The sequence below is a fragment of the Glycine max genome, chromosome 10 (assembly GCF_000004515.6).
Source record: "Glycine max cultivar Williams 82 chromosome 10, Glycine_max_v4.0, whole genome shotgun sequence".
NCBI classification, from domain to species: domain Eukaryota; kingdom Viridiplantae; phylum Streptophyta; class Magnoliopsida; order Fabales; family Fabaceae; genus Glycine; species Glycine max.
The window spans coordinates 2,051,833-2,077,190 of record NC_038246.2 but is presented as its reverse complement, the minus strand read 5'-3'; the positions used below and the strand labels follow the sequence as shown (position 1 = coordinate 2,077,190).

The 25,358-nt window shown below is 34.1% G+C and overlaps 1 protein-coding gene across 2 annotated transcripts; it reads left to right on the top strand.

Annotated features, from left to right (window-relative positions):
- Positions 1 to 578: 578 nt before the first annotated feature.
- LOC100801841 (piezo-type mechanosensitive ion channel homolog) lies at positions 579 to 25,327 on the top strand. Of its 2 annotated transcripts, XM_014762908.3 has the most exons (22): positions 579 to 699; positions 832 to 1,086; positions 1,642 to 1,722; positions 2,422 to 2,581; positions 2,668 to 2,825; positions 3,729 to 3,885; positions 3,991 to 4,177; positions 7,337 to 7,452; positions 7,738 to 7,822; positions 10,079 to 10,294; positions 10,375 to 10,552; positions 13,902 to 14,030; positions 14,468 to 14,641; positions 14,767 to 15,000; positions 15,389 to 16,933; positions 17,401 to 19,892; positions 20,822 to 21,217; positions 22,326 to 22,484; positions 23,241 to 23,747; positions 24,248 to 24,395; positions 24,493 to 24,637; positions 24,821 to 25,327. In XM_014762908.3, exons 2-22 carry the CDS (start codon positions 1,038 to 1,040, stop codon positions 24,954 to 24,956), a joined length of 7,452 nt encoding a protein of 2,483 aa, XP_014618394.1. In that variant the 5' UTR covers positions 579 to 699; positions 832 to 1,037; the 3' UTR covers positions 24,957 to 25,327. The 2 variants fall into 2 exon arrangements, with proteins under 2 accessions (XP_014618394.1, XP_025979806.1); XM_026124021.2 differs by lacking the exons at positions 579 to 699; positions 832 to 1,086; positions 1,642 to 1,722; ... (2 more) ...; positions 3,729 to 3,885; positions 3,991 to 4,177 and adding an exon at positions 5,763 to 5,819.
- Positions 25,328 to 25,358: the final 31 nt, after the last annotated feature.

Sequence of the window (25,358 nt, the reverse complement as noted above, 5' to 3'; positions counted from 1 at the left end):
GAAATGTTACTCGATCTTCTTAAATAAGTTTTTAAATTTAAATTTTATAGATGAAAAAAATATAATTAAAAAAATCCACAAAAGATAATCAATTGGTAATAAAAAATAATCATTAATAAAATTAATACTTGTAGTAATATCACGGGAAAAAAAATACTATTTGGGTTGATTCTTGACTGATAAAGTATATATAAAAGTTCAAAATTTACGTCCTATATTTTGACATACCGCTTGAAGATGAATAAAATGGGAAAGAGAAAGAGTATAGTAGGAGAAATACATGTGAGGAACCTATATTTTTACATTAATAATTGATCATACTTTTATCCATTATTACTCAATCAAACTTTATAATTTGTACTTGGTAGACTGGTGGTAGGTTAGCAATAGAATATTGGGTATTCATGTCATGTGTTGCGTTGAGAACGTTAAGATTTTGTTGAGACTTGAGCGCCACGAGTCATGGTTTTAAAAGGGGAAGGGGATGGCACCAAAATCAAAACGTCTCAAAAGACCATCTTACCCCGCTACTTACCTTGCCATATGAGCCGGCTTCAGGCACAAGCGACGTGATTCCAAAGGCCGAGAATGGAAAAACAAGTCAATTTTCATTTTACTTTAAAAAAGAAAATCCCCCATTGGACAAACGCAGCATCGAGAGTCGCATAATATCTGCTTCCTCGTGGTTGCGCGATTTCAGTTAATTTTTTCTCTCAAATAATATCTGAATTTCGATTATCACTTTCCGTAAACGTTTTATTTATTTTAATTTTGCTGGACTTTACAAGATTCTCGATCAGCGGAAATCTCAATACTGTTTTGTTTTATTAGAGCGTCAAACTGAAACTGTAGAGCGAAGAAAAGAAACGCTGCGAAATTAACATTTCCGACTTTCCGGCGAGTTATTTTCTGCGCGCCGGAAAGTGCTTTCTTCGCGATTCGGAAAAAAACTCATTTCACGAAAATAACGATTGAATCTCGTACCGGCTGATTCATTTGAATCTCGATGTGATCGCCGTGAGTTGCGTCCGAATCCAATGGGGAAATTTCTCGCCGGTTTCGTGCTGCCTTCGCTGCTTCTGTCAGGTACCGTACCATCCATGCATTGCAATTTGTTTATTCTCAACTAAGTGAAAGTGGGCTTCTAAGCTGTCATTAATCGTTTAATGTTGCTGCATAAGTTGTTCGTCATTACTGATTGATTCCAACCTACTGAAATTCATGTCGTCATAAAGTCTATACTTATATTGCATTTGAAGATTTGGGACTAACTAGATTAGAATCACTGTAAAATCGTTAATAATCATTATCATTATTTGCTGTTATAGTTGAATAATTTGTGATTGATTTTGAAGTGAGAGTGAGTAGGCACTAGGCAGTAGCTATTATTGAGAATCCACATATATACTGTCTGATTTTATTTCTTAGAGTCTTAACATTTAGAAGGAAGATTATTATTGGACCGAGTAAACAAGTAAAGGAAGAATATTAGATGTAGTTTTTTAATATTGTTTTCAATTGGCTTTCTTATATTTAAGTCAGGTTTCTTTATGTAGAGTAGACACATATGTATGGGATAATGGGATATGTACTCCACTGTTGAAGTCTGTGCTGATTTTTATATGCTCGTCTTTCTTGCAGCTGCTTTAATCAACTGGAGTTTGATCTCTCTCGTTGATTTGATAGCATTTCTTCTCATTCTGTACAATGTATCACAAATAGGTAAGCTGCTTAGTTCTTTTTTGTTTGGTTTCCAAGTTATTGTTGCTTATAGCACAGGACTATAATTTTGATATCTTACCACAATGGCAAATAACCTTACCATGAGAATTCCACATAGAATAGAACTCTTCTCTGCTATTTTATTGCTGGATAGTTGACAGATTCTAGCTGTCATTTGCAGATTAACAGTGAATTTACGTCTTATATAGTAATTTTTTTAATACTTATAATTGTTATTTGTTAGGCTATCCTCTTACCCAGATTATCTTTAGACTGAGTTCCTCCCAACATTTTATGCCTTATATTCAGTTAGGAATGTAGTCCATCTATGATTCCAAGAGTTTTGAATGTGAACCAAAGAAAAGAAAGAATAAGGAACAAATGAACAATCAATGATCTAATTGTGTCAATCTAATGAATCACACCCCTTTAATTTGTATTTAAACATAAAATTCATTCTGCCAGAGTTGGAGTTGCTTCTAATTGAAGAAAGACTTGGTAGATCTCCTTTTGAATGTTTATGTTTATTATGTGCTTGACTGTTAAAACTTGGTCCTTGTGATAACAATTTTACAGAATTATTCAAATGGGTTCTTGATTCTTGATACTGCCTATTGGTATGCTGGATACTATTAACTCATTTGTGTTGTCTTTAACAGTTATATTTAATTACCACTATTGCTGTTTTTCTTGTTGTAGGATTTCAAATCCGCAGGAGTTTTTTGTTACTGTGGCCGATTGTTATCTTTTCTGTAGTTGCAATACTTTCTCAAGTAACTTATCTGGTAATATGGGCTGTTAAGCCAATGTCATGGAGTATACCAGATGCTTCGTGGGCAAAGTTGATTGGGTTTATGATGTGAGATTGATTTCCTTTTCATCTATTCCTGATTTGCCCTTTTCTAAAATATACTGATTTGTTGTTTCTGGGGTGTGCTCTTGCAGAGTTCAGTCTTGGAAATCTCCTTATGTAATTTATTTCCTGGTTATACAACTACTAGCTCTTCTTGTTGCTTTGGTTGATATATACGGGAAGAGTCATTTTCTGAAAACATGGCAAGATCCATCTTGGGGTCATTTCTTATCACTTATAGAACATTTAGGTAAGTAGTTTCTTTCACCCTTTTGTTTCTTTTTCTGCAGTCTTTTCATTGCTATGTGTGTTTATTTCCTATGCACCAGTTGTAGACATACAATATGAAACGTCCACTGTTGGCCTATGAATGTCATCTCATGTGTTCTAATGCAACTAACACTGCAATCTTCTTTGAATTGCTATTTGTGAAAGAAAAATATCTTGGTTGATTGACATAAAGGTGGACTTTATTTGAAGTATGCTTTGCATTCTAATGGATGAGATGCTAATCTTGTGGTCAATGCTTTGCATGCTAGGCCATGGAACTTTATATCACAGGACTACACTTCTTTAGTTCTTTTACTTCTCTCATCTCATTGGATTTGGGTAATGGCTCTCATATTAAATTTTGGGTGGATAATATACTAATATCCCTCTTTCTCATGCTTTTTCTAGATTCATCTCTCTTCGTTGTCCAATGCCCCTGTTATTCAGTTTTATTCTTTATCCCGCTCTACTGTTTCCTGTAATTTTTACTTCTTTAGAATTTAAATGACAGGGGATTCTCTGAATTTCAGTTTCTTTTGGTGTTGTTGAACTCTATTTATCTCTTTTAATCCAAATAAGAGGATTTGGTCCCTAGACACTGGGGGTGTATTTTCTTGCAAATCCTGCTTCCAATTTCTCCCATTAATGCTTCCTTTCCTCTGGATAACTGTATTTTATGCTCTTTCCAAAGTCAAATCCTTTGTTGGAGTGCTGTCACTAATAATATTGATAAGGCTTTATGTTGTACCTTTTTCATCCCTCATACTATTTCCTCAGCTATATGTTTATTTATAATTTATTTATAATTGCCATTCTTTTGTTCTGACACCTGTATCTTGATGCAAATAATGCCATTGGATTCTCCTGTTTTTGTATATTGAAGGTTCTCATCTTCGGGTGGCATCTTGCTTGCTATTGCCTGCTATTCAACTAGTTGTTGGAATTAGCCATCCTTCATGGGCATCACTACCTTTTTTCATTGGTAGTTGTGTTGGTCTTGTGGATTGGTCTTTGACAAGCAACTTTCTTGGGCTTTTTAGGTGATTTTTATTGGATGTTTCCTATATGCTCTTTCATAATCTCTTTAGAACTGTTTGACACTTTCCGTGTCCTATGGGCTTATGTCTGTGCATGTGATTCTAAAGGTGGTGGAGGCTTCTTCAGCTGTATGCAGGTTTTAATATATTCCTTCTATACATATATCAACTTCCCATGGAACTTCCAAGTATGATTCGTTGGATGGCTGATTTAATTGGTCTTTACAAAATATCTGCCAATTCTGAGTGGCCTAAAATTTGTTCCAGCATTTCTCTCATGTTTTACTATATAATGGTACGTATCTGTTTTATAATTTTTTTGTTAATACTGAATATGGTAGGAAAAGACTAGTTAAGCACATTTGGGCTTTTTCACATTTTGATATTTAGGCACTGGTGTACTGCAGGTCCACTCTCACTTAAACCATTTTACTTTTGATATATTTTATTCTTAATGTAGTAGAGCCTGACATGTCGAATGTACCTTGACAAATTGTCTATGTTGTTGAGAATTTTAAATTTCTAATGGACTTTTTTTTCTACTTTGTAGTCCTGTAAATTTCTTTTTGCACATTGATAGGCTTGTTATGGCCCTAAAGGTTTTTAGGTGCCATTTCACCCCTTAATATTTAACCAGTGCAAAATTAAAATGGTGCCGACACTACGAAGTTGTAGTATTTGACATGAGTTTGCCCAATGGACAGGCTACTTGTGCAAATTATATGTCTCCTTTTGAAATTGGTTATAGTTTCACCCCCCTGCTCCCCAATTTGTTTGTTAGAGGTGGCTAGTAAATAACTAAATATCTTAGACTTATATTGTAGGTTTATTGTGGAATGCCTCGAACCAATCCATCCAAATTTTCCTAAAACTTTTCTCATACAAAGTTACAAATGTTTCTGATCGTACTTGTGGGGCATAACTACTAATTACATTGCAGGTCTCCTATTTCAACCTTTAATTTAAAGGCTAAAATTTTGTCCTCACTTGAATCACACTTTCTTTCCAATCCTTGTCCACACTACTCTTTTCTCTAACTTTCCTGTGTACCAAAGTTTAAATTCTATAGTGTCTTGCTTTGGTTTTTCTGGAAACCATTTGGAGCATGTTTGGAAAACTTTTTTCCCCCAATTTCAACTGTTTTTGTCTCATTTCCGCTATTTATAACAAAAAGCTTGATTTTTGGGAATCTTAGCTTGAAAGCCCAGATGTTAGATTATTGTTAAACAGCTTATTTCAATTTTAAAATTGTATTCCCAAAATTATCCTCGACAATTTGTGTTATTTAAATTTGTGCCACCTGCAAATTAGGCAGGTGTGAGCGAGGGGGAGGGTAACAGGATGAAGAACGTGGATGCAAAAACATATTTTTTTATTTATTTATTATTATTTTTGTCTCTTTTATTATTCATATTTATTTTATTTATAAAAATACAAAAAATGATGACAAAATATGAAAGAAATAAACATTTAATTAATATTATTATTATTAATACAAATAAATAACTACATCCCTTTTTTTCCCCTTAATTTACTATGTAAAACCTGATTTTTTTTGGGGTATCCAAACGAAATTAATTATCTTATTATAATCAATTATAACAATAACAATAATCGATTATTGAAATAATTTAATTTTTGCAGCTATCACACACACACCCTTGGTTTCTTACAGGCACATAATAATAATCCTCCTTTGAATCATGGTGTTCACCACCTCCATAGACTTACCTATCAAAGTACCAATATCTCAAGTAGCAAACCTAATAATATACTTCTGAACTAGCTTCTTTACCCACATTCATTCAAGAAAATGTGAGGATACTTGCTCATTAACACTTCTTTTGGGTTTTGATGCAGTGGCTCACACTGTCCTTGAGCTATATACACTGTGTTACTTCTGAATAATGACCTAACATTAGCACACAAAAACTATGGTGAGTGATTCATATTAGGTATAACAACTGTTGGATAAGTGGTCTCAATAACTTAAGAAGGGGAGGTGAATTAAGTTTCAAAATTTTTCCACTAACAAACTTAAACCCCCTTTTAAATGATAGGCTTAGAATGCAGAAAAAGAAGAAACAATCAATTTAACAATATTCTTTTAAATGCGCAAGACAAAGTAAACTGCAATAAAATAACTGAGATAAGGGAAAAGAGAAATGCAAACTTGATTTATACTGGTTCGGCCACTTCCCGTGCATACGTCCAGTCCTCAAGCAACCCACTTGAGATTTTCACTAACTTTGTAAAAAAACCTTTTTACAACTTCTGAACACCCAAGGAATCCTTTTCCCTTGTGTTCAGGAAACTCACAATTCAAGAGACAATCAGTCTTGATTACAAATTACTTTCTGAGATGAACAGAAAAATTTCTTTCCTTTAGAGTGGATAATACAATTTGATGTTTCTGGATGAACTCTCAATAGATTTGCAAGTGTTTGTCTAAGAGTTGTTGAGAGAGCATTTGACAATGAAGTTCTCTTAGAATATCTCTCTCTATCTTTTCGAAGTCAAACACACATATATATAGACCCTTCGTGCCTTTTCAAAATGGTTTGAAGAGCTGTGTCTTTTCAAAAAGTTCTTTCTGTAATTCTTCACTCTTGTAATCGATTACATAGTTATATTTTGAAGGTTCATGACTTTTCAAATTGAATTTCAAGAGTTTCGTTGCTGGTAATCGATTACACATCAATGGTAATCGATTATAGCTTTTAAATTCAAATTTCAAAACCCTTCTTAAAAGTTGTTTTTTCAAAATTATCTTCTACTGCCTGGTGATTACCACAGCCTTGGATGTTTTGGAAACACTTTGTTTTGAGGTAAAGCTTGATCTTGAACTAATTTTGAAGCAATGCTTGTTTGTTGAAGTAACCTTGTATTAATCTTGAAGCAATGCTTAACCTTTGAATGTTTGTTGAAGTAATTTTGAACGCAACCTTGTTTTATTATTCTTTGACATCATCAAAATCATGTATTCATACATTCACATAACGAGTTTTACGTTGGCTGTCAAAGGCTCAGCACAACCCTCTTCATTTACTTGGGCTTGGAACCAGCTATGATACCATAAACTTCGTACCCCATTGCCCAGAGGCTCTTCGCTATGCGAAGATATGGGGGAGGGATATTGTACGCAACCTTATCCTTGCATATGCAAAGAGGCTGTTTCCGGAACCAGCTATGATACCATATGTAGAGTTTTTTTGAAATGAAACAACTGTCAGCCAATAATCCAATAGAAACCATGCTTCTAAAAGATATCCGTTTGAATTATTGCCATTCTTTTTCAACATAGAGAACAACTAACTAATATCTATTGTATACGAAATAAAATGATATATGACTGTGAAGTTGTTTTTCCCTTATTATTTGTGTTCGCTGATGCACTTTACTCTTGCTGACTGATAATGTTTTGACTTATAATTATTCCTTTCTTGTGATGCAGCTGTCTTTTATTAAATCTGATTTGGAGGAGATGAGTTTTATTATTTCTAGGACAGATTGTAGCTTGACTGAGCAACTTCTTCCCTCTAAGCATTCATTTTTCATTCGTGAATCAAGGTAATCAAATGAAAATCTACTTTTCTGATTTGCTTTATGTGATATTGTTCAAGAATATGTTCAAGCACCTATAAATAAAATAATCAGGGTATTTATGATTGAATGGAGGAAAATTTCCACTCCATTGTTTGATTTCTACTAGGAAGTTTTTCTTTGAGAATAACATTATGAGAATTGAGGTTGAAAGAAATATGGTTACTGATAATTAATGTGTCAATTTTGCTTATTTTAATTGGAATGTATTTTTACTTTACATTCTGCTGAGTGCCTTAATTAAATGTGCAGATCTGGTGTGAGGCACACAAATGTTTTACTCAGAGGGGCTGTTTTTCGGACTTTTGGTATCAACTTTTTCACGTATGGTTTCCCGGTATATATTCTTAAAACATGTTATAATCTGCTTTCTGCTATCAATGGTGAACGATCCCAGAGCCCTGACCCTGTTTGTTATATTCTCTCCTTCATTGGTATACATTGATAGCTTGTTTGAACTAAATTAACTTTTAGGATATATATTATATGTACACCTTACTCCCTCCTCGCTTTAGATTTGGTATATAATATTTTTTTATGGGATTGGGGATGACAATTGGTAGGATTTAGGCTTATCGGCATTGGTAACATTTTTTAATCCTCATTCTCATACCTAGATTCCCATACCTGTCTTCATTACTTGCATTTTGGTTAATTGAAATATGATTTCCCTTGATACCTTTTTTCATGAACTAATAAAACATAAGTATCATACTATTCATTATAAAATAAAGAGCATTAACTAAAAATACATCAAACAAGGTATGAAATTACAGAATCATTCATCTAAAGTTAAACACAATACAATGAGGTACCAAATAACATCATATTTATATGTGTGTGTTTGAGGAGGGATCAAATTACACTATTCAACCATTACAAGTTACACCAACTATTACACATCAATATATATAGAATGTGTTTTCTATTTTTTTTGTGAAAAACAATAAATTTTATTGATAGCACTTAGTTTACACAAGTGGTGCCCAACCAAGCTGAGAACACCTTACAATAGAATAAGCAAGAGGAGCAACATGGATCAAAAAAGAAAAAAACACACCAACTCATCTAACATTCTCATGTCTGAGCAAAGCTAATAACTACCCATTACATAAAAAGAATAGAATGTATTTTTTATTGATCCAACCATTGAATTATAATTATATATTACCTTTTTTTTTATCAGCCAAAATAATATATATGTATTAAATGAGTACCAAAGGTACTAATAGGTACAAGTTTCAGATTACATTTCTGCTTCATACAAATCAGCCAATTGTTGATCCATAGCAGAATGTAAACACACAAAAAACTGTACATATATATTACCTTTTTTGTTTGTGTAAAATCCTAATGAAATTGAATAACTATAAGTATATACTCAAAGATTTTGTTTTAATATATTTTAAAAGTATATATCACGTTAATTTTGATGCATATAAATGAAGTATTAAACAATTTTAGATTAGTATATATTAGGAAAAACTCAAGTCCCACATCGGATAAGAATAAAGCCAAGATAGAGTATATAAGTGAGGGACAACCCTCACTCCATGAGCTAGCTTTTGGAGTTGAGTTAGGCCTAAACTCACATTCCAAGAATCTAAGATGGTATCACAGCATATCTGAGATTAGTGTTGGGCGTGTATTAGGAAAAACCTAAGTTCCACATCGGCTAAAAATAAAGCCAAGTTAGAGTATATAAGTGATGGACAACCCTCACCCCTTGAAGCTAGCTTTTGGGGTTGAGTTAGACCTAAACTTATCTTCTAAGATGGTATCAAAGCATATTCAAGATTAATCCAAAGGGTCACCCACCATTGTTATCCACGCACCAAGCGTGATGGGCGTGAGGGGATATGTTGGGAAAAACCCAAGTCCCACATCAGCTAAAAATAAAGCCAAGATAGAGTATATAAGTGAGGGACAACCCTCAAAACATATTCAAGATTAATCCAAAGGGCCACCCACCATTGTTATCCACGCACCAAGCCCAAGAAATACTGGGCGCGAGGGGATATGTTGAAAACCCAAGTCCCACATCTGCTAAAAATAAAACCAAGTTAGAATATATAAGTGAGGGGTAACCCTCACCCCTTGAATTAACTTTTGGGGTTGAGTTAGGCCAAAACTCACAGGAGTATAATATTTGGTAAATATGATCTATATGATTAGATTTTTCAATCCAGTCATAGATTTTCCGATAAAATTTGAAGTTGATTGGTGTAATACAACTTATAGCTGTGTCATTTGATCCAATTTCTCTCTATGTGTGTATCAAGTGAGAGGTGAAAGCATGAGAGTAACGAATCTCAACCATATAATTCTAATAGATGGCTACAATTAAAACTAATCAAAACAATCCTGACCATAAAATTTTCAGTTATTTATCCAAACTAAACCCATCCGATAGGTATTTACTCTACTCTACTCATTGCAAGTACCCAATGGGTATAAGACCCATTGTCATCTCTATTTGGGATATATATTGTTGATGCATTTGCAGCTACTTATGTCAAGTGTCATTTGCATTTAATTCACTTGATACCAAATGATTTGTTTATTGATTTCTCATATTAATTTTATTTTGCAGGTCTCCTTGTTTGCCCTTTCATTTTGGAGCTTCCATTTTGCAAGCTTATGTGCATTTGGGCTACTTGCTTATGTCGGCTACATTGCCTATGCCTTTCCTTCGTTATTTCGTATGCACAGATTGAATGGGCTGCTTCTTGTCTTCATTCTCTTGTGGGCTGTTAGCACCTATATATTTAATGTGGCATTTACATTTCTGAATTGGAAACTTGGACGGGTAATCTTTCAGGGTGACAATCGTTATAACTGATAAGCGTACATTCCACTAATTGTAAATTTTTTCATTCCTCTTTACAGGACATGAAAATCTGGGAGATGGTGGGACTGTGGCACTATCCAATACCTGGATTTTTTTTGCTCGCACAATTTTGTCTTGGAATTTTGGTTGCATTAGGTAATCTTGTGAACAATTCAGTTTTCCTCTGCTTGTCTGATGAGGGTGGGCAATCTTCAAATGACCATTCCTCAGTAAAAGGTATTTATTACAATCTTGTCATACGTGTTACATAAAAACTTAACAAACATCTTTTATTTAGAGTTATATACAGCCACATACAGTCATACCCTTTTTATTTATGACTATATATGGCCATATACAATGGATTATGTGTGTATATATGTATGCATGTTCATTTTATTTTTTCAAATTTAACTCCTCATAACAATTTTGGATGGACCAATTTTTGCTTATAATAAATTTTAAAAAAGTTATTGTAATTAAATCCTTAATGCATTTATAAACCTTCTGTGCTGAGTTCAATTCACTCAAGTAATTCATCTTAAAAACATAATTCTTGTAAGTAGCAGATTGTTATTCATTCCTTAATGCATTTATAAACTTAATGTGATGAGTTCAATTCACTCAAGTAATTCATCTTAAAAACATAATTCTTATACATAGCAGATTGTAGTTATTTCCTTAATGCATTTATAAACCTAATGTGCTGTGTTCAATTCTTGTTTCTAGTATTATTATTGTTGTCGTCATTATTATGTGGTCGTCGTCATTATTATTATTATTATTTATTATTATTATTATTTCATACTCTTGAATTTGGGTTTAAGTTTAAATCAACTCTAAAAGCTTGCTTATTAGGTGAGGATTATCCAAGCCTTTTATAAGTTCTACTTTAGCTATATCTATAGTTGATGTGAGATCTCAACACACCATACCTTGAATTTATGTTGGACTTAACTCAACCCAAAAAGTTAACTCATAAGATGAGAATTGCGTAAGCCTTTATAAGCTTTACTTCAGCTATATGTTTAGTAAATGTGGGATCAGAAATGCAAGTGGCCCGGTTTGGCCTGGCTGAGTTTAGTCAAACCTGGTTACTCGGACCGAGTTGGCCCGGTTTAACCCGATTGAAACGTTTTTTTCCCCATATCCTAAAAAATGTTAAGTTGTTAATAGCTAATTATTGAGTAACATATAATATGCTCCTATAATATTATTTTTTATCTTGATAACAATATATAATAACTAATTACTATTATATTGATCATGTAATATACAATAAAATGACCTTAAAAATTCAGGATTTCTAGTTTTCTACTTCCTATTTAAATATATTTTTGAAATGATTTGTTCTAGTGAGTGATTTTATTGAAATCAGTAAATTAATTTCAGCACTGGAACTAGAGAGTAAAGGCAAGCCAAAGGACCTATAAGACTTGAATGAGACTGTGAATCTGTGATGCATAGTTTTGAAGGACTAATTAAGCTAAATGCATATTTCTTTTAGGAACTAAATTCTTTTAGAGACTAATTTGTCAATATAATTAAATATGACTGGCAAAAAGACTAACATGTCCAATGAAGAAAACTCTTAAAAGCTCTTTTGCCTCTAAAAATAATCTTTAGAGACCAAGTGTCCATGCTTATATATTTCGGGGATGAAAATGCGAGTTTACTCAATTAATCATTACTAATTTTGTTTGTGATGTGGTAAATTTTTGCCCTGATGACAATGGATTTAATTTTGGAGTAAATAAATATGGATTGATCACATTTTGTTAGGTATGTTAAAAGTATATCTTTTTAATTTTTTTAATATATATACTAGTTCAATTGGGTTAATAAGTGACTCATTGGCTCAGTACCTTGTCTGGGCTGGTTTTGATAACACTTATCTTAGCATATACTGTCTTTATGAATGCTTAGTCTCACTAGGGTTGACTACATGTTTCTTTGAATGAGCTTGTCATCAAGATTTTGTATAGCTTTTAGGGTCCGTTTGATTCGTTAAAAATTATGATACTGGACAAGACAAGAAGAGCAGCACAGGACAAAGACACAAGTTACATGACAATTTTTTATCATGTACATCATTTGACGAATAATGAACAATACAAGTAAAATAATATGAAATTTACTAAAATACCTAATATTAATTATCTTAATATAATTTATATCAAATTTAATGTGTTTACCAAAATAAAAAGAGAGAGAGATTAGAATAAAAAAATCCGGAGACCTAAACCCACATTCTAAGATGGTATCAGAGCCTATCCTAGATCCATTAAAAACACATCCTACCATATTATTTACGCACCAAGCCCAAAAGTGCTCTGAGTGTGAGGGGTGTATTGGAAAAAACTCTAGTCCCATATCGGCTAGAGATAATGCCAAGATATAGTATATTAGTAGGGGCAATCCTCACCTTATGCGCTAGCTTTTGGTTTGAGTTAGGCCCAAACCCACATTCTAAGAAAAAGATTATGTTGGTTAGTTACTATTTTTTCGGTTATTAAAGAGATAGAAACATGGATATATGTGCCTTTTTAATACTTTGTACTTGGGAGTTGGGACAAAATGTTGTCCCATGGTTTTCTCAGTAACAAAAATTAGAGATTTTGTCGTGTCATTATCTACTTGATTTGTGTTATCCCCTAATCCTTTTTCAAATCAAACGTTAAACAAAAATATTTGTCCTGTCCAGTACCAAAATTGTTAACGAATCATGGGACTAAAAGGGAATTTTTTTGTAATTATAAAGAAAAAATGAGTAATTAGACCTAAATAAAAAAGAATAAGTAATATCTTATAAATCATACAAGAATACAGTAAAGCTCCCTGAAAACACTTTGGCGTGGGATCACTAGGATCTGGCTGTGCATCAGCCACTCCTGAGTTCAAGCCCAACTGGTTCAACCACCTCACACACAGACATGCATGCACACATGCATGGTTATAAACCCTGAAAATTGTTGACTGAACAGCAAATGGAAGCCAAGTAAACAGCCCTATCCATAAGCTAGTTTAGGGAAAGGAACTTTTTCCTTATCAGTTGTTGTTTATGTATTGATTTAGCATTCTTGTTTGTATCAGTGCTAATTTTAGATTTATTTGCCTGGACTTTATTTGACCCTCCCATCGTTCGCTTAGGGTATCATATTTTCTTCTTTTTCACCCAATATTTTGGACATGATATTGGGGGAAGGGGATTGGGTACATAGAATAACCTGACTTCAATATGTTGTGGTTTGTGGAACCCTTAATATGATTTGCTTCCACCTACCAAAATTTGAAAGTTTTATGTTTGTCTGCATAATTTTTTAATTCATGTGTTGCTCTTTGCAGAGCTCTTATGGAACTACGCTGAAATTTGTGTATTTACCTTTTTGGTGCTTATTATGAACGTGGACTTGATTTCTTAATTTATGATTGGAGCTTTTTTGCTTTTTATTATCTAGAAAATTTTTAGATGTTTTCACTCTGGATTGACCATCATAATAGTACTGAGTTACTTGTTCCATATTCTTTTTTTCTGACTTCAGATATTTCCCCCCTCTTTATGTCATCATATTTTTCTTATCTACAGTGGAGGGAGAGACCAAGGTATTGATTGTGGCAACAGTAGCATGGGGACTGCGCAAATGCTCTCGGGCTATCATGCTGACATTGATCTTTTTCATTGCTATTAAACCTGGTTTCATCCATGCTGTATATAGTATGTTTTATCAAATCCTTACATGTTCATGTTGCATTTAATCCATTTAAATGATTCATGGTCTTTTATCTTGTTTCTTGTTAGCCATTAATGTTTGGGTAAGCTTCTTTAGAAACACTAATAAGAGAAGAAAATAAGAAGAAAAAAATGAAATGAGCTTCTCCATGAGCTAAAATTAGCTCTCAATTAGCTAATTTGTAGAAGCTCTCTCATATAGTTTCTCTAAAAGATGAGAGGGAATCTACAAATTAACTAATGGGAAGCTAATTTTAGCTTATGGAGAAGTTTATTTCATTTTCTTCTTATTTTCATCTCTTAGAAGTGCTTCTGGAGAAGCTTACTCAAACAGGCGTTGATTAAGTTGTAGAATGCAGTTTATTGTGTGATGTATCCTATGCTACTTTATTGATTAGCTTCTATTATGTCTTTTTTTCCAGTGATATTCTTCCTGGTGTACCTTTTGAGTCACAATGTCAGTAGAAAGATGAGACAGGCTTTGATTCTCCTATGCGAGATTCATTTTTCACTATTGTATGTTCTTCAAATTAATTTGATCTCAACTGCACTGGAGAAAAAAGGCTCTTTAAGCATGGAAATTGTAATGCAATTAGGTATTAATGGATTTTAGTTTGTTTAATCTTTTTCAATTTATATCAATTCCATATCCATATGCTTTCCCGCTTATTAAGTGACAAGGAAATGGGAGATTCACCACATGTTTTATGAATTGTTGCAGGTCTCCGTAACGAAGATAGTGCCTGGGATTTCTTGGAAGTAGCTTTACTTGCTTGCTTCTGTGCAATTCATAACCATGGTTTTGAGATGTTATTTTCATTTTCAGCGATCATACAGCATGCCCCTAGCCCTCCTATTGGATTTGGCATCTTGAAAGCTGGTCTTAACAAATCTGTTCTATTGTCTGTATATTCTTCCTCCTCTGTGAGAAACAGTGATGAAAGTTTGTCTTATGGTACGTTTCAAAAACATTTATAGTGCTTCTGAATTACATTTTATAGTGTATAATTATAATATATGTATGTGTAAAGATATTAATTTGGTGTTAGTTCAAGGTGGATGATATACTAATATCTTGAGCATTGTTTCTGGAAATGAATAGCAAATAATTGTTAAGCATAGAAGTGATATCAGTTATTCTCTAGGACTCACATGCAGTATCACAGGCTCTGCTTGGATGATGAAAAATAATAAGTCAACTCTGGTTATGATGCTTTAAACGTAAAACATCTATACTCCTACTATTTGTTGAAAACCAAGTCTTTTGTAATGCAATTATTTTTGCAGCTTCTGTCTTATTGATTGTGATCCATGTGTTCACATTTAATATTTTATTTTTACAGAAAGAAGAATAGCATCATACCTGAGTGCCATTGGGCAGAAATTCCTATCTATATACCGATCATGTGGCTCCCACGTTGCTTTTGTGACTATTCTTCTCACTGTATACATGGTGAGACCTAATTACATATCATTTGGTTACATATTCCTTCTCCTTCTTTGGATTATTGGAAGACAACTTGTTGAGAGAACAAAAAGACAGCTTTGGCTTCCATTGAAAGTGTATGCAATTTTGGTGTTTATCTTCATATATAGCTTGAGCAGCTTCTCAAGCCTAGAGATGTGGTTGTCCAAATTAATAGATCTCTACCTTTATCTGGGGTATGACTCAAAAGCATCTTCTTTTGACAATGTTTGGGAATCTCTGGCAGTCTTAATTGTTATGCAACTTTATAGCTATGAGAGGAGGAAGAACAAGCAGAACAGGCAGGATCACTTGGATCAGTTAGAACCAGGGGCTCTTGGGTTTATCAGGCGATTTATTATCTGGCACAGCCAGAAGATCTTGTTCATTGCTCTGTTTTATGCATCTTTAAACTCAATTAGTGCATTTGGTTTCTTGTATCTTATAGGCCTCATCTTCTGCTCCATTTTACCAAAAACTTCTAGTATCCCATCCAAATCATTCTTAGCATACACAGGTTTTTTGGTGACAGCCGAGTATCTTTTTCAGATGTGGGGTAAGCAGGCTAAAATGTTTCCCGGGCAAAAGTATTCTGATATCTCTCTCTTTTTGGGTTTCCACGTATTCCAGCCTGGCTTTTGGGGTCTAGAATCTGGGTTGAGGGGAAAAGTGCTAGTGATTGTAGCTTGTACTCTTCAATACAATGTCTTCCATTGGCTGGAGAGGATGCCAAATACGGTTCTAAGCAAAGGACAGTGGGAAGAACCTTGTCCTTTGTTTGTTCCCACAGAAGATGCATTCATTGATGATGCTAAGTGTAATGAGGAAAGTAAATCATCATATAATTCACAGCTGCCGTCTGCAATAAAAGAAGGGGTGTCAGGCAATTCACTGCAAATTATTACCTCTGGTCTTTCCCAAGCACCTGATACTCCATCCTCTAAAACAGAAGGTTCTTCTGACAGTAGCAGTAAAAAGTACTCATTCGGGTTTATTTGGGGAAGTTCCAAGGAGAGTCACAAGTGGAACAAAAAGCGGATTGTTGCTTTGAGAAAGGAGCGATTTGAAACGCAGAAAACTGTCTTAAAAGTATATTTGAAATTTTGGATGGAGAATACATTTAATTTATTTGGACTTGAGATAAACATGATATCATTACTACTGGTAAGCTTTGCCTTGTTGAATGCATTATCCATGCTGTATATTGCACTGCTTGCTGCTTGTGTTCTTCTGAATCGGCATATTATACGCAAAGTCTGGCCTATATTTGTCTTTTTGTTTGCTTCCATTCTCATCCTGGAATACTTAGCCATCTGGAAGGATATGTTACCTTTGAATTCTCATGCTTCAAGTGAGATTCGTTGCCGTGACTGCTGGAAAACTTCAACTCTGCATTTCAGTTATTGCAAAAAGTGTTGGCTCGGTAGGACTCTTTTATCCTTCTCTGAATTGCAGTCTATGGAAGAATTCCTTGATCATGCTGTTAATACTTAATATTTGGTTCAAATGCTTTAAGTGTGAGGGCATTAGACAGTTTTCTTTCAGCCTATATATATGGTTTCGTTGATTCTTTTCTTTTAATTAGATACTTGAGATACTTAGTCATTTTCTTCCTATCTGGAGCATCTCCCTCTGGCAAAGATGGAAACTAAGGAGTAATGACAACAGCTCTTTAAATTCTTAGGGGCTTTCCACCACTATTTAATATGCATGTATTATTCTAAGGGAATGCTAAAATTGTTGTTTTAAATAATTTGAAGTGTACAAAATAATGCATTAAATACTCCTTAACCAGAGTCCTTAGGGCACTCATTATTGAGACTGTAATATATTATTTTTCACATTGAGACCTCTAATAACCTGTTCATTTCATTGTCTTTTCTGCTGTAGGACTTATTGTTGATGATCCCAGGATGTTGATTAGCTACTTTGTGGTATTTATGCTGGCTTGCTTCAAACTTCGTGCAGATCGCCTGCCTAGCTTTTCAGGATCATCGACATATCGTCAGATTATGTCTCAACGTAGGAACACATTTGTTTGGCGAGATCTATCTTTTGAAACTAAAAGCATGTGGACCTTTGTTGACTATTTGAGGCTTTACTGTTATTGCCATCTGCTAGATCTTGTGCTGATATTAATATTGATTACTGGAACACTTGAGTATGATATTTTGCATCTTGGTTATCTAGCCTTTGCTCTGATATTCTTTCGCATGAGACTTGAAATACTGAAGAAGAAGAACAAAATATTCAAGTTCTTGCGCATATACAACTTTGCTGTTATTATTACTTCTCTTGCTTATCAGTCTCCTTTTATTGGGGGACTTAGTGCTGGGAAGTGTGAGACAGTAAATGACATTTATGAAATGATTGGTTTTTATAAATATGATTATGGTTTTCGGATTACAGCAAGATCTGCAATTGTAGAGATCATCATTTTTGTGCTCGTATCACTTCAGTCATATATGTTTTCCTCGCAAGAGTTTGATTATGTATGTCGCTACCTGGAAGCCGAGCAAATTGGTGCTATTGTGCGTGAGCAAGAGAAAAAGGCTGCATGGAAAACTGCACAATTGCAACAAATTCGTGAAAGTGAGGAGAAAAAACAACAGCGTAATATGCAGGTGGAGAAGATGAAATCTGAAATGCTTAACCTGCAAATACAACTCCTTGGCATGAACACATCCACTAATTGTATTGATGGATTTTCCCACAGCAATGAGGGTCTGAGAAGGAGAAGGAGTGTTTCTCTCGCATCAAATAATGACATTGGAATCCCTGATAAAGAAGATCAGGTTCTGGGGAGACTAGATCATACAATAAGAGAGGATTCTGTTTATCCTATTAATCTTCATGAACCATCTGCTTGTACAAATGTGGAAAGTCCACTAACAGAGGATTATATGAAGCATTCAGTGGATTCTCCTTTTTGTGAAATTACTGAAATAGATATTGATACTTCTTCTAGTGATTCAGGAAAAAAGGAAAAATTTAAAGGGCAAGCAAAAGAAAACCCTCTCAAGTCTGCTGTACAATTAATCGGCGATGGTGTTTCCCAGGTACAGTTCATTGGAAATCAGGCAGTCAATAACCTAGTGAGCTTCCTGAATATTTCACAAGAAGATTCTGATTCAAATGAACACACAAACATTGAGGATAGGATATATGACGAGATGGAGAGTCAGAAAACTCGGCATATATATATGGATCGTTCTTCATCTGTGCAGTCAGATAAGAGTTCTGATGCTGCAAGTCTGCAGTTGGGAAGGATCTTTCGTTATATATGGCACCAGATGCGTTCCAATAATGATGTTGTATGTTACTTTTGCTTTGTTCTTGTGTTCTTATGGAATTTCAGTTTGCTATCAATGGTGTATCTTGGGGCTCTCTTCTTGTATGCTTTATGTGTAAATACTGGTCCAAGTTACATCTTCTGGATTATCATGCTGATCTATACAGAACTTTATATTTTACTTCAGTACCTGTACCAAATTGTCATCCAGCACTGTGGGTTGAGTATCAATCCTCACCTATTACGAGAATTAGGTTTTCCAACACACAAAATCACATCTTCATTTGTTGTCAGTTCATTACCTCTCTTTCTTGTCTATTTATTTACCCTCATTCAAAGCTCCATAACACCCAAAGATGGTGAATGGATGTCTTCTACTGACTTCAAGTTTAAGAGGAATGATCTCCATGCAAAAGATGATCACACTAGTTATAACTGGCAAGGTAGAGCACGGGATCTGCTAAATCAGATGATTATCATGGTAAAACTGATAATCATAAGCTTTTTTAGGTATTGGAAATCACTCACACAAGGAGCAGAATCTCCTCCTTATTTTGTTCAGGTGTCTATGGATGTCAACTTCTGGCCAGAGGATGGGATTCAACCTGAGAGAATTGAATCTGGAATTAATCAGGTGCTCAGAATTGTTCATAATGATAAGTGCAAGGCAAAGAACCCAAATCTTTGCTCTTTTGCTAGCAGGGTTAATGTTCAAAGCATTGAAAGAAGTCAAGAGAAACCCAATGTTGCCTTGGTTGTTTTCGAGGTTGTGTATGCTTCACCTGTAATTGACTGCTCTTCCACAGAATGGAATAAGTCTTTAACTCCAGCATCTGATGTGGCCAAGGAAATCCTCAAAGCTCAGCGTGCTGGATTTGTGGAAGAAATGGGATTCCCTTATCGTATTCTTTCTGTAATTGGTGGAGGCAAGAGAGAAATCGATCTGTATGCCTACATATTTTGTGCAGATCTGATTGTATTCTTTCTTGTTGCCATCTTCTACCAGTCTGTCATAAAAAATAAAAGTGAGTTTCTTGAAGTGTATCAGCTTGAAGACCAGTTTCCAAAAGAATATGTCTTTATGTTGATGGTATGTCTGTACTTTTTACTTTTTATTTATCCTTCTGTTATTTTAATAGGGAAGGAAGAGTTTTTGCATAATATATAAATATATAATGATCTTGTTTGAATAAACTTCTCTATAAGAACTTATAAGTGAAGAAAATAAGAAGATAAACTGAATTAAATTCTCCCATAAGTTAAAATCATGTACTTAGAACTTTTATAGAAGCTGTCATATACTCCAAACTGAATAAAATTTTCCCTAAAGTTTATTTCCTTTTGCCTTCTTATTTTCTTCTTCCATAAGTGCTTATGGAAACAGGGCCTAAAAAGAATTTAACTCATTCAGACAAATTTGACATTTTATTGGGTAAACAAAGCAGGTCAAGTGTGCCAATTGTTAGAGACGTAGTGTAAAACTATTCATATCTCTTCATCTAACAGCTTAAGCTTATGGAGTTGTTGGTTCCTGATGTGGTATTAGAGGTTCTTTGACCAAGTATGTAGTCTAGAGTTTGATCCTTGTTGTCTGTCATTCTAAAAAAATGTTGAATTTCAGCACATGGTAGGTCAGCATATTCCCTTTTTCAAACCCAAAGGGCCTGTACAGGGGGGATGTTAGAGATCTAATATAAAATTCATGTTGTTTATAATGCCAAGAAATTGTCCAGAACCTTTGAAATGATTTCATTTATGATACATTTTGTTTTCCAAATGGAATGAAACATTAAGATTTTGTTTTCCTTTTCATAATTTGGAGGTTAAAATTTGTAGCACTTCGAAAGAGAATGACTGTAATTCATCATTGACATGTTTAGGAAACATTTCTTATCTACGTTTCTTTGTTGAATACATATGTTAGAGTGACGCAATGATTTATTGCATGTTTCATTTATAAGTGTGGCTAGAGTTGTCATGTCATATACACTCCTAATAAGAGTTACTTCTTCTGTTCAGGCTATCTTCTTCTTGATTGTGCTTGATCGAATACTATACCTCTGCTCATTTGCCACGTGGAAAGTGGTTTTCTATATTTTCAACCTCGTTCTCTTCACATATTCAGTTACAGAGTATGATTGGCAATTGGAGCCATCCCAACAACATACAGCTCAGTTTGCTCTCCGTGCCATATTTCTTGCTAAGGCAGTTTCTCTAGGACTGCAGGCTATACAAATCCAATATGGCATTCCTCACAAGAGCACATTGTATCGGCAATTTTTGACAAGTGAAGTTTCAAGAATCAATTATTTAGGATATAGACTTTATCGTGCTCTGCCATTCCTTTATGAATTAAGATGTGTTCTTGACTGGTCATGTACAACTACATCCCTCACCATGTATGACTGGCTAAAGGTATATGCAAATATTTATTTATAAAATCACAATCTTTAATCAAAAAGTAAAATTTCCCTCATTTGATTCTTTTTTTTGGCTACAACTTTGATAAACTCTATTTTTTATTAATTTATCTTTAGTACTACCCTATTATTGTGAATACTGTATTCCAATAGTTTTGATTCATTAAATAAAAATTCTCTTTTAATTTGGTTGCTGTTGAATGATGGTGAGTACAACAACCCAAACATCATAAATTTTAGTCTGAAAATCCCGAGAAAAGTTTCACTTTATTATTTGTAGTACCCAAAATTAAGAAAATAGTTTTTAGAGGACCCAAGCAAAAAAATGCATATTTTATAGGGTCTAATAACTTATTTAAGCCTTTTGGTGATGTTTGTTGTGACCTTTCTGCCCTTGAAGAATTTCACATGACCTCATTTGTTTTTCTTGCATGACAACCAGCGGGAAAATAAAAACTGAAACTTTGTAAAATCAATGAAAAGTGTATTGTTTTATGTGCATGTTAATCAAAGTTCTTTTGTCACTGATAACTCGATTTACAAATGGCTACTGCTTGAGAATTTCATGATATGACAATACTCACAATAGATATCACTATATATGTTTAGTAACACCAACCTATTCCAAATGGAAGGACAAAAAGAAAAACTACAAATGGCGGTTAACCAAATTTCCTGTCTTTAGAATAAAAATGGCAATAGTTTGTTGAGTATAATCTGTATTGTTTATTTAGAAAAGTCATATAATTTAAGATGGCTGTCACTGTTCCTAAATTGTTTTTTAAAACAAAAGCGTAAACTTTTATTTTATTATAATTTCATACTCCGTATTGTTTGATGGGAAATCAAGACTTGTTTTCATTATTCTGCATTTGAATGTCTTTTAGGAGATTAGTAACGCATCTGTTAGATCTGATTTTTGGGGTTAACGGCAATTTTCAGTTTTTAGATTAGTTTTTTTTTCTTTCTGTATAAGCACCTGTGAAAATTCAGTTGGAAGAGCTTATGTTTCTAGTTTCATGAGTTTTTTTTTTGTTGGTGTTGCTTCTAAATTTAGCCTTGTTTAGAAACTAACACCACCATCTTTTCCCCCGTTTTGTTAGCTGGAGGACATAAATGCAAGTTTGTACCTTGTCAAATGTGATTCTGTCTTGAATAGAGGTACACACAAACAGGGGGAGAAGCAAACAAAAATGACCAAATGCTGCAATGGGATATGCCTTTTCTTTGTATTAATCTGTGTTATATGGGCTCCAATGTTGGTAAGTACTACGGTATATGTAAACATCCAAAATCATATCTTAGATTACTCTCTAGGATTAGTTTCTCTATTTAGGATTTGTTACTATATTTTCTTATCATGATTTGTTTCCCTATTTAGTTAGATTATAATTAGTATAGACAAGGGTTTCTTATCATGTATGTGTAAGTGAACATTTCAGTGTGTGATAAACATGATGGTTTCTCTCAGATACTCTGCATGCTTGCAAAGCCTGTGTATTGATGTACTCTTTAGTTTCTTTTTCTTATGTCACCTACTTTTAATAGAAATAGAAATTCTTATACCAGAAGATCCAGAAGTGTAAAAAATGTGCTAGAATAAAACTGAAGGAGTGTGAGAAATTTGTGAAAAAGTGGTTGGTAATCGATTTGTAACTAGAATATCTCTATAGTAATCTCATATGTCCATGATTACAAGCTAATATGCATATTCTGAGGAACCTGCAAACCATCAAGTTTGGTAAAAGCATAATAATAATTTTGAATGATTGTCAAAAAATATTAATGAATGCTTTTATTAATTTTAATTGATGTTTGTTTTTTTCAAATCTAATATAATTTAATAATAATGAAATTTTCAACAACTTTGTCTGGGAATACTGTTGTTGGGTTGTGATATTATTAGGAAACTTGTGTTAATATTAAACTTATGTTCATGTGTTTGACCATTGCAATTTTTCAATCATCTCTAGTAGCATATAACATTATTCATACATCTTTCTATTTTTTCCGTATAGATGTATAGCAGTGGTAACCCAACGAACATTGCAAACCCCATAAAAGATGCTAGCTTTCAGGTTGATATCAAGACAGCAAGTGGAAGGTTGAATTTGTATCAAACTACTCTGTGCGAAAGACTCCAGTGGGATTTACTAAATTCAAATATCAATCCCGATCCCTATGGCTATTTGGGTGCATATAATAAGAATGATATCCAGTTGATATGCTGTCAAGCTGATGCTAGTACATTGTGGCTTGTTCCACTTGTTGTTCGGACCAGATTGATTCAATCCCTTGAATGGAATATCGACATGGAAATTTTTTCCACCTGGATACTCTCAAGGGACAGGCCAAAAGGGAAAGAAATTGTGAAATATGAAAAAGCTGTTGATCCTCAATATCTTCCAACACGGTCTGATGTTCAGAAGGTTCTTAATGGCTCTATGAACAGCTTTAGTATTTATAATGTTTATCCAAGATATTTCCGTGTCACTGGTTCAGGCGATGTTAGACCTTTGGAAGAGGTAATCTGATTCCGAGTACATATTTTCAGTTCGGAAATGCCAACACACTTTTTATTATTAGTTTAATTTTATTGAAAATCACAATATTTTGTGGATTACACTTCTTTTTTAATAAGTTTCATTCATGATTTTGTAGTTTTCAATAAATTTAAACATTAAAAAAATGTGTTAAAGGGTGCTGCTAGCACTGTTTCCATGTGTTTATTCCTTCAATTATTGGTTGCATGAATATTTGAGAAAATAACTGCATATTGGCATTCCATAGGTGACCGCTAGAAACTAACCATCTTTTGCTCCTACTGATGTAGTTTTTCCAGTAAAATTGGAACTTTTCCTTCTGACTATAGTTGGTTATAGATTAGAAACTACGAGATTTCTTAAAATTGGAGTGATAGTCACGAAGAGAGAGGAGAGCTGGTGTTCATTTCTCTGATAATTGTACCATGGTTTGTCTAAAATGCTCCCAAATAACTATTAGAAAATTCAATTCAATCTTTCAGGATAATGCTGTTAGTGCTGATCTCATTATAAATCGTGAGCAACTTGAGTGGTGGGCCTTCCGAGATACTAATCCATCAAATTTGAGTAGACTTTGTGGAGGTTTGACGGGACCTATGGCAATCATAGTATCTGAGGAGACACCACCGCGTAAGTTGATCTTGGCATTATTTATGTGTGTCCGTGGTTCATTTTATTTCCTGATAATAATGCCTTGTACAATATTTTTAATATTGTAACACTACAGAGGGAATTCTTGGCGACACACTCAGCAAGTTCAGCATATGGGGGCTTTACATAACCTTTGTTCTCGCTGTTGGACGTTTTATCAGACTCCAATGTGCTGACTTAAGGATGAGAATTCCCTATGAGAATCTACCTTCCTGTGACAGGTACTGCAGATTTATTTTCTGAAAATGGCAGTACCAATGATATCTTTTTCCCCATTGAGAATGTCTAGCCATTTAAACGTGACCGATGTCACTGAACATGCGATATTCTACTATAAGATTGTTGGTAACCCTATTTATGATACGTCCCGGTTACTTACATCTTGTTTCATGCTTCTCGTGTAGATTGATAGCGATCTGCGAGGATATATATGCTGCTAGAGCTGAGGGTGAGCTTGGAATTGAAGAGGTCCTTTACTGGACTCTAGTGAAGATATACCGGTCCCCGCACATGCTGCTTGAGTACACAAAACCTGATTAAAATTCAGTGTACCATTTTCTGGTCACTAACAGCTAACCAGGTCCAATGCTCACATGGTTTGACTGACATTGAACGATGTCAGAGTCAGGAGCAATACGATGCAGGTTGATGCCTGCATGATAAGATTGATATTGCAAACATGTTTGGTGTAGTATTCATTGTGCGTTATGAAAATTTCTCTGAACAGATTGGGGAGCACGGCATCGTGATTCTTGACTGTTATCATACATAACATTGATGCTAATGATTATTTTGGTGGAAATCATGTATACAATGTACAATAGTCAATGCCAGGATTATAGCAAAGCAAATTTGTATAGTTAACCAAAAAGAATGATGTTTTTTTGTCTACCCCTTCTCTCACCTTAAAATCACTTTCTTTATTGACAAATGTTAGTTTTG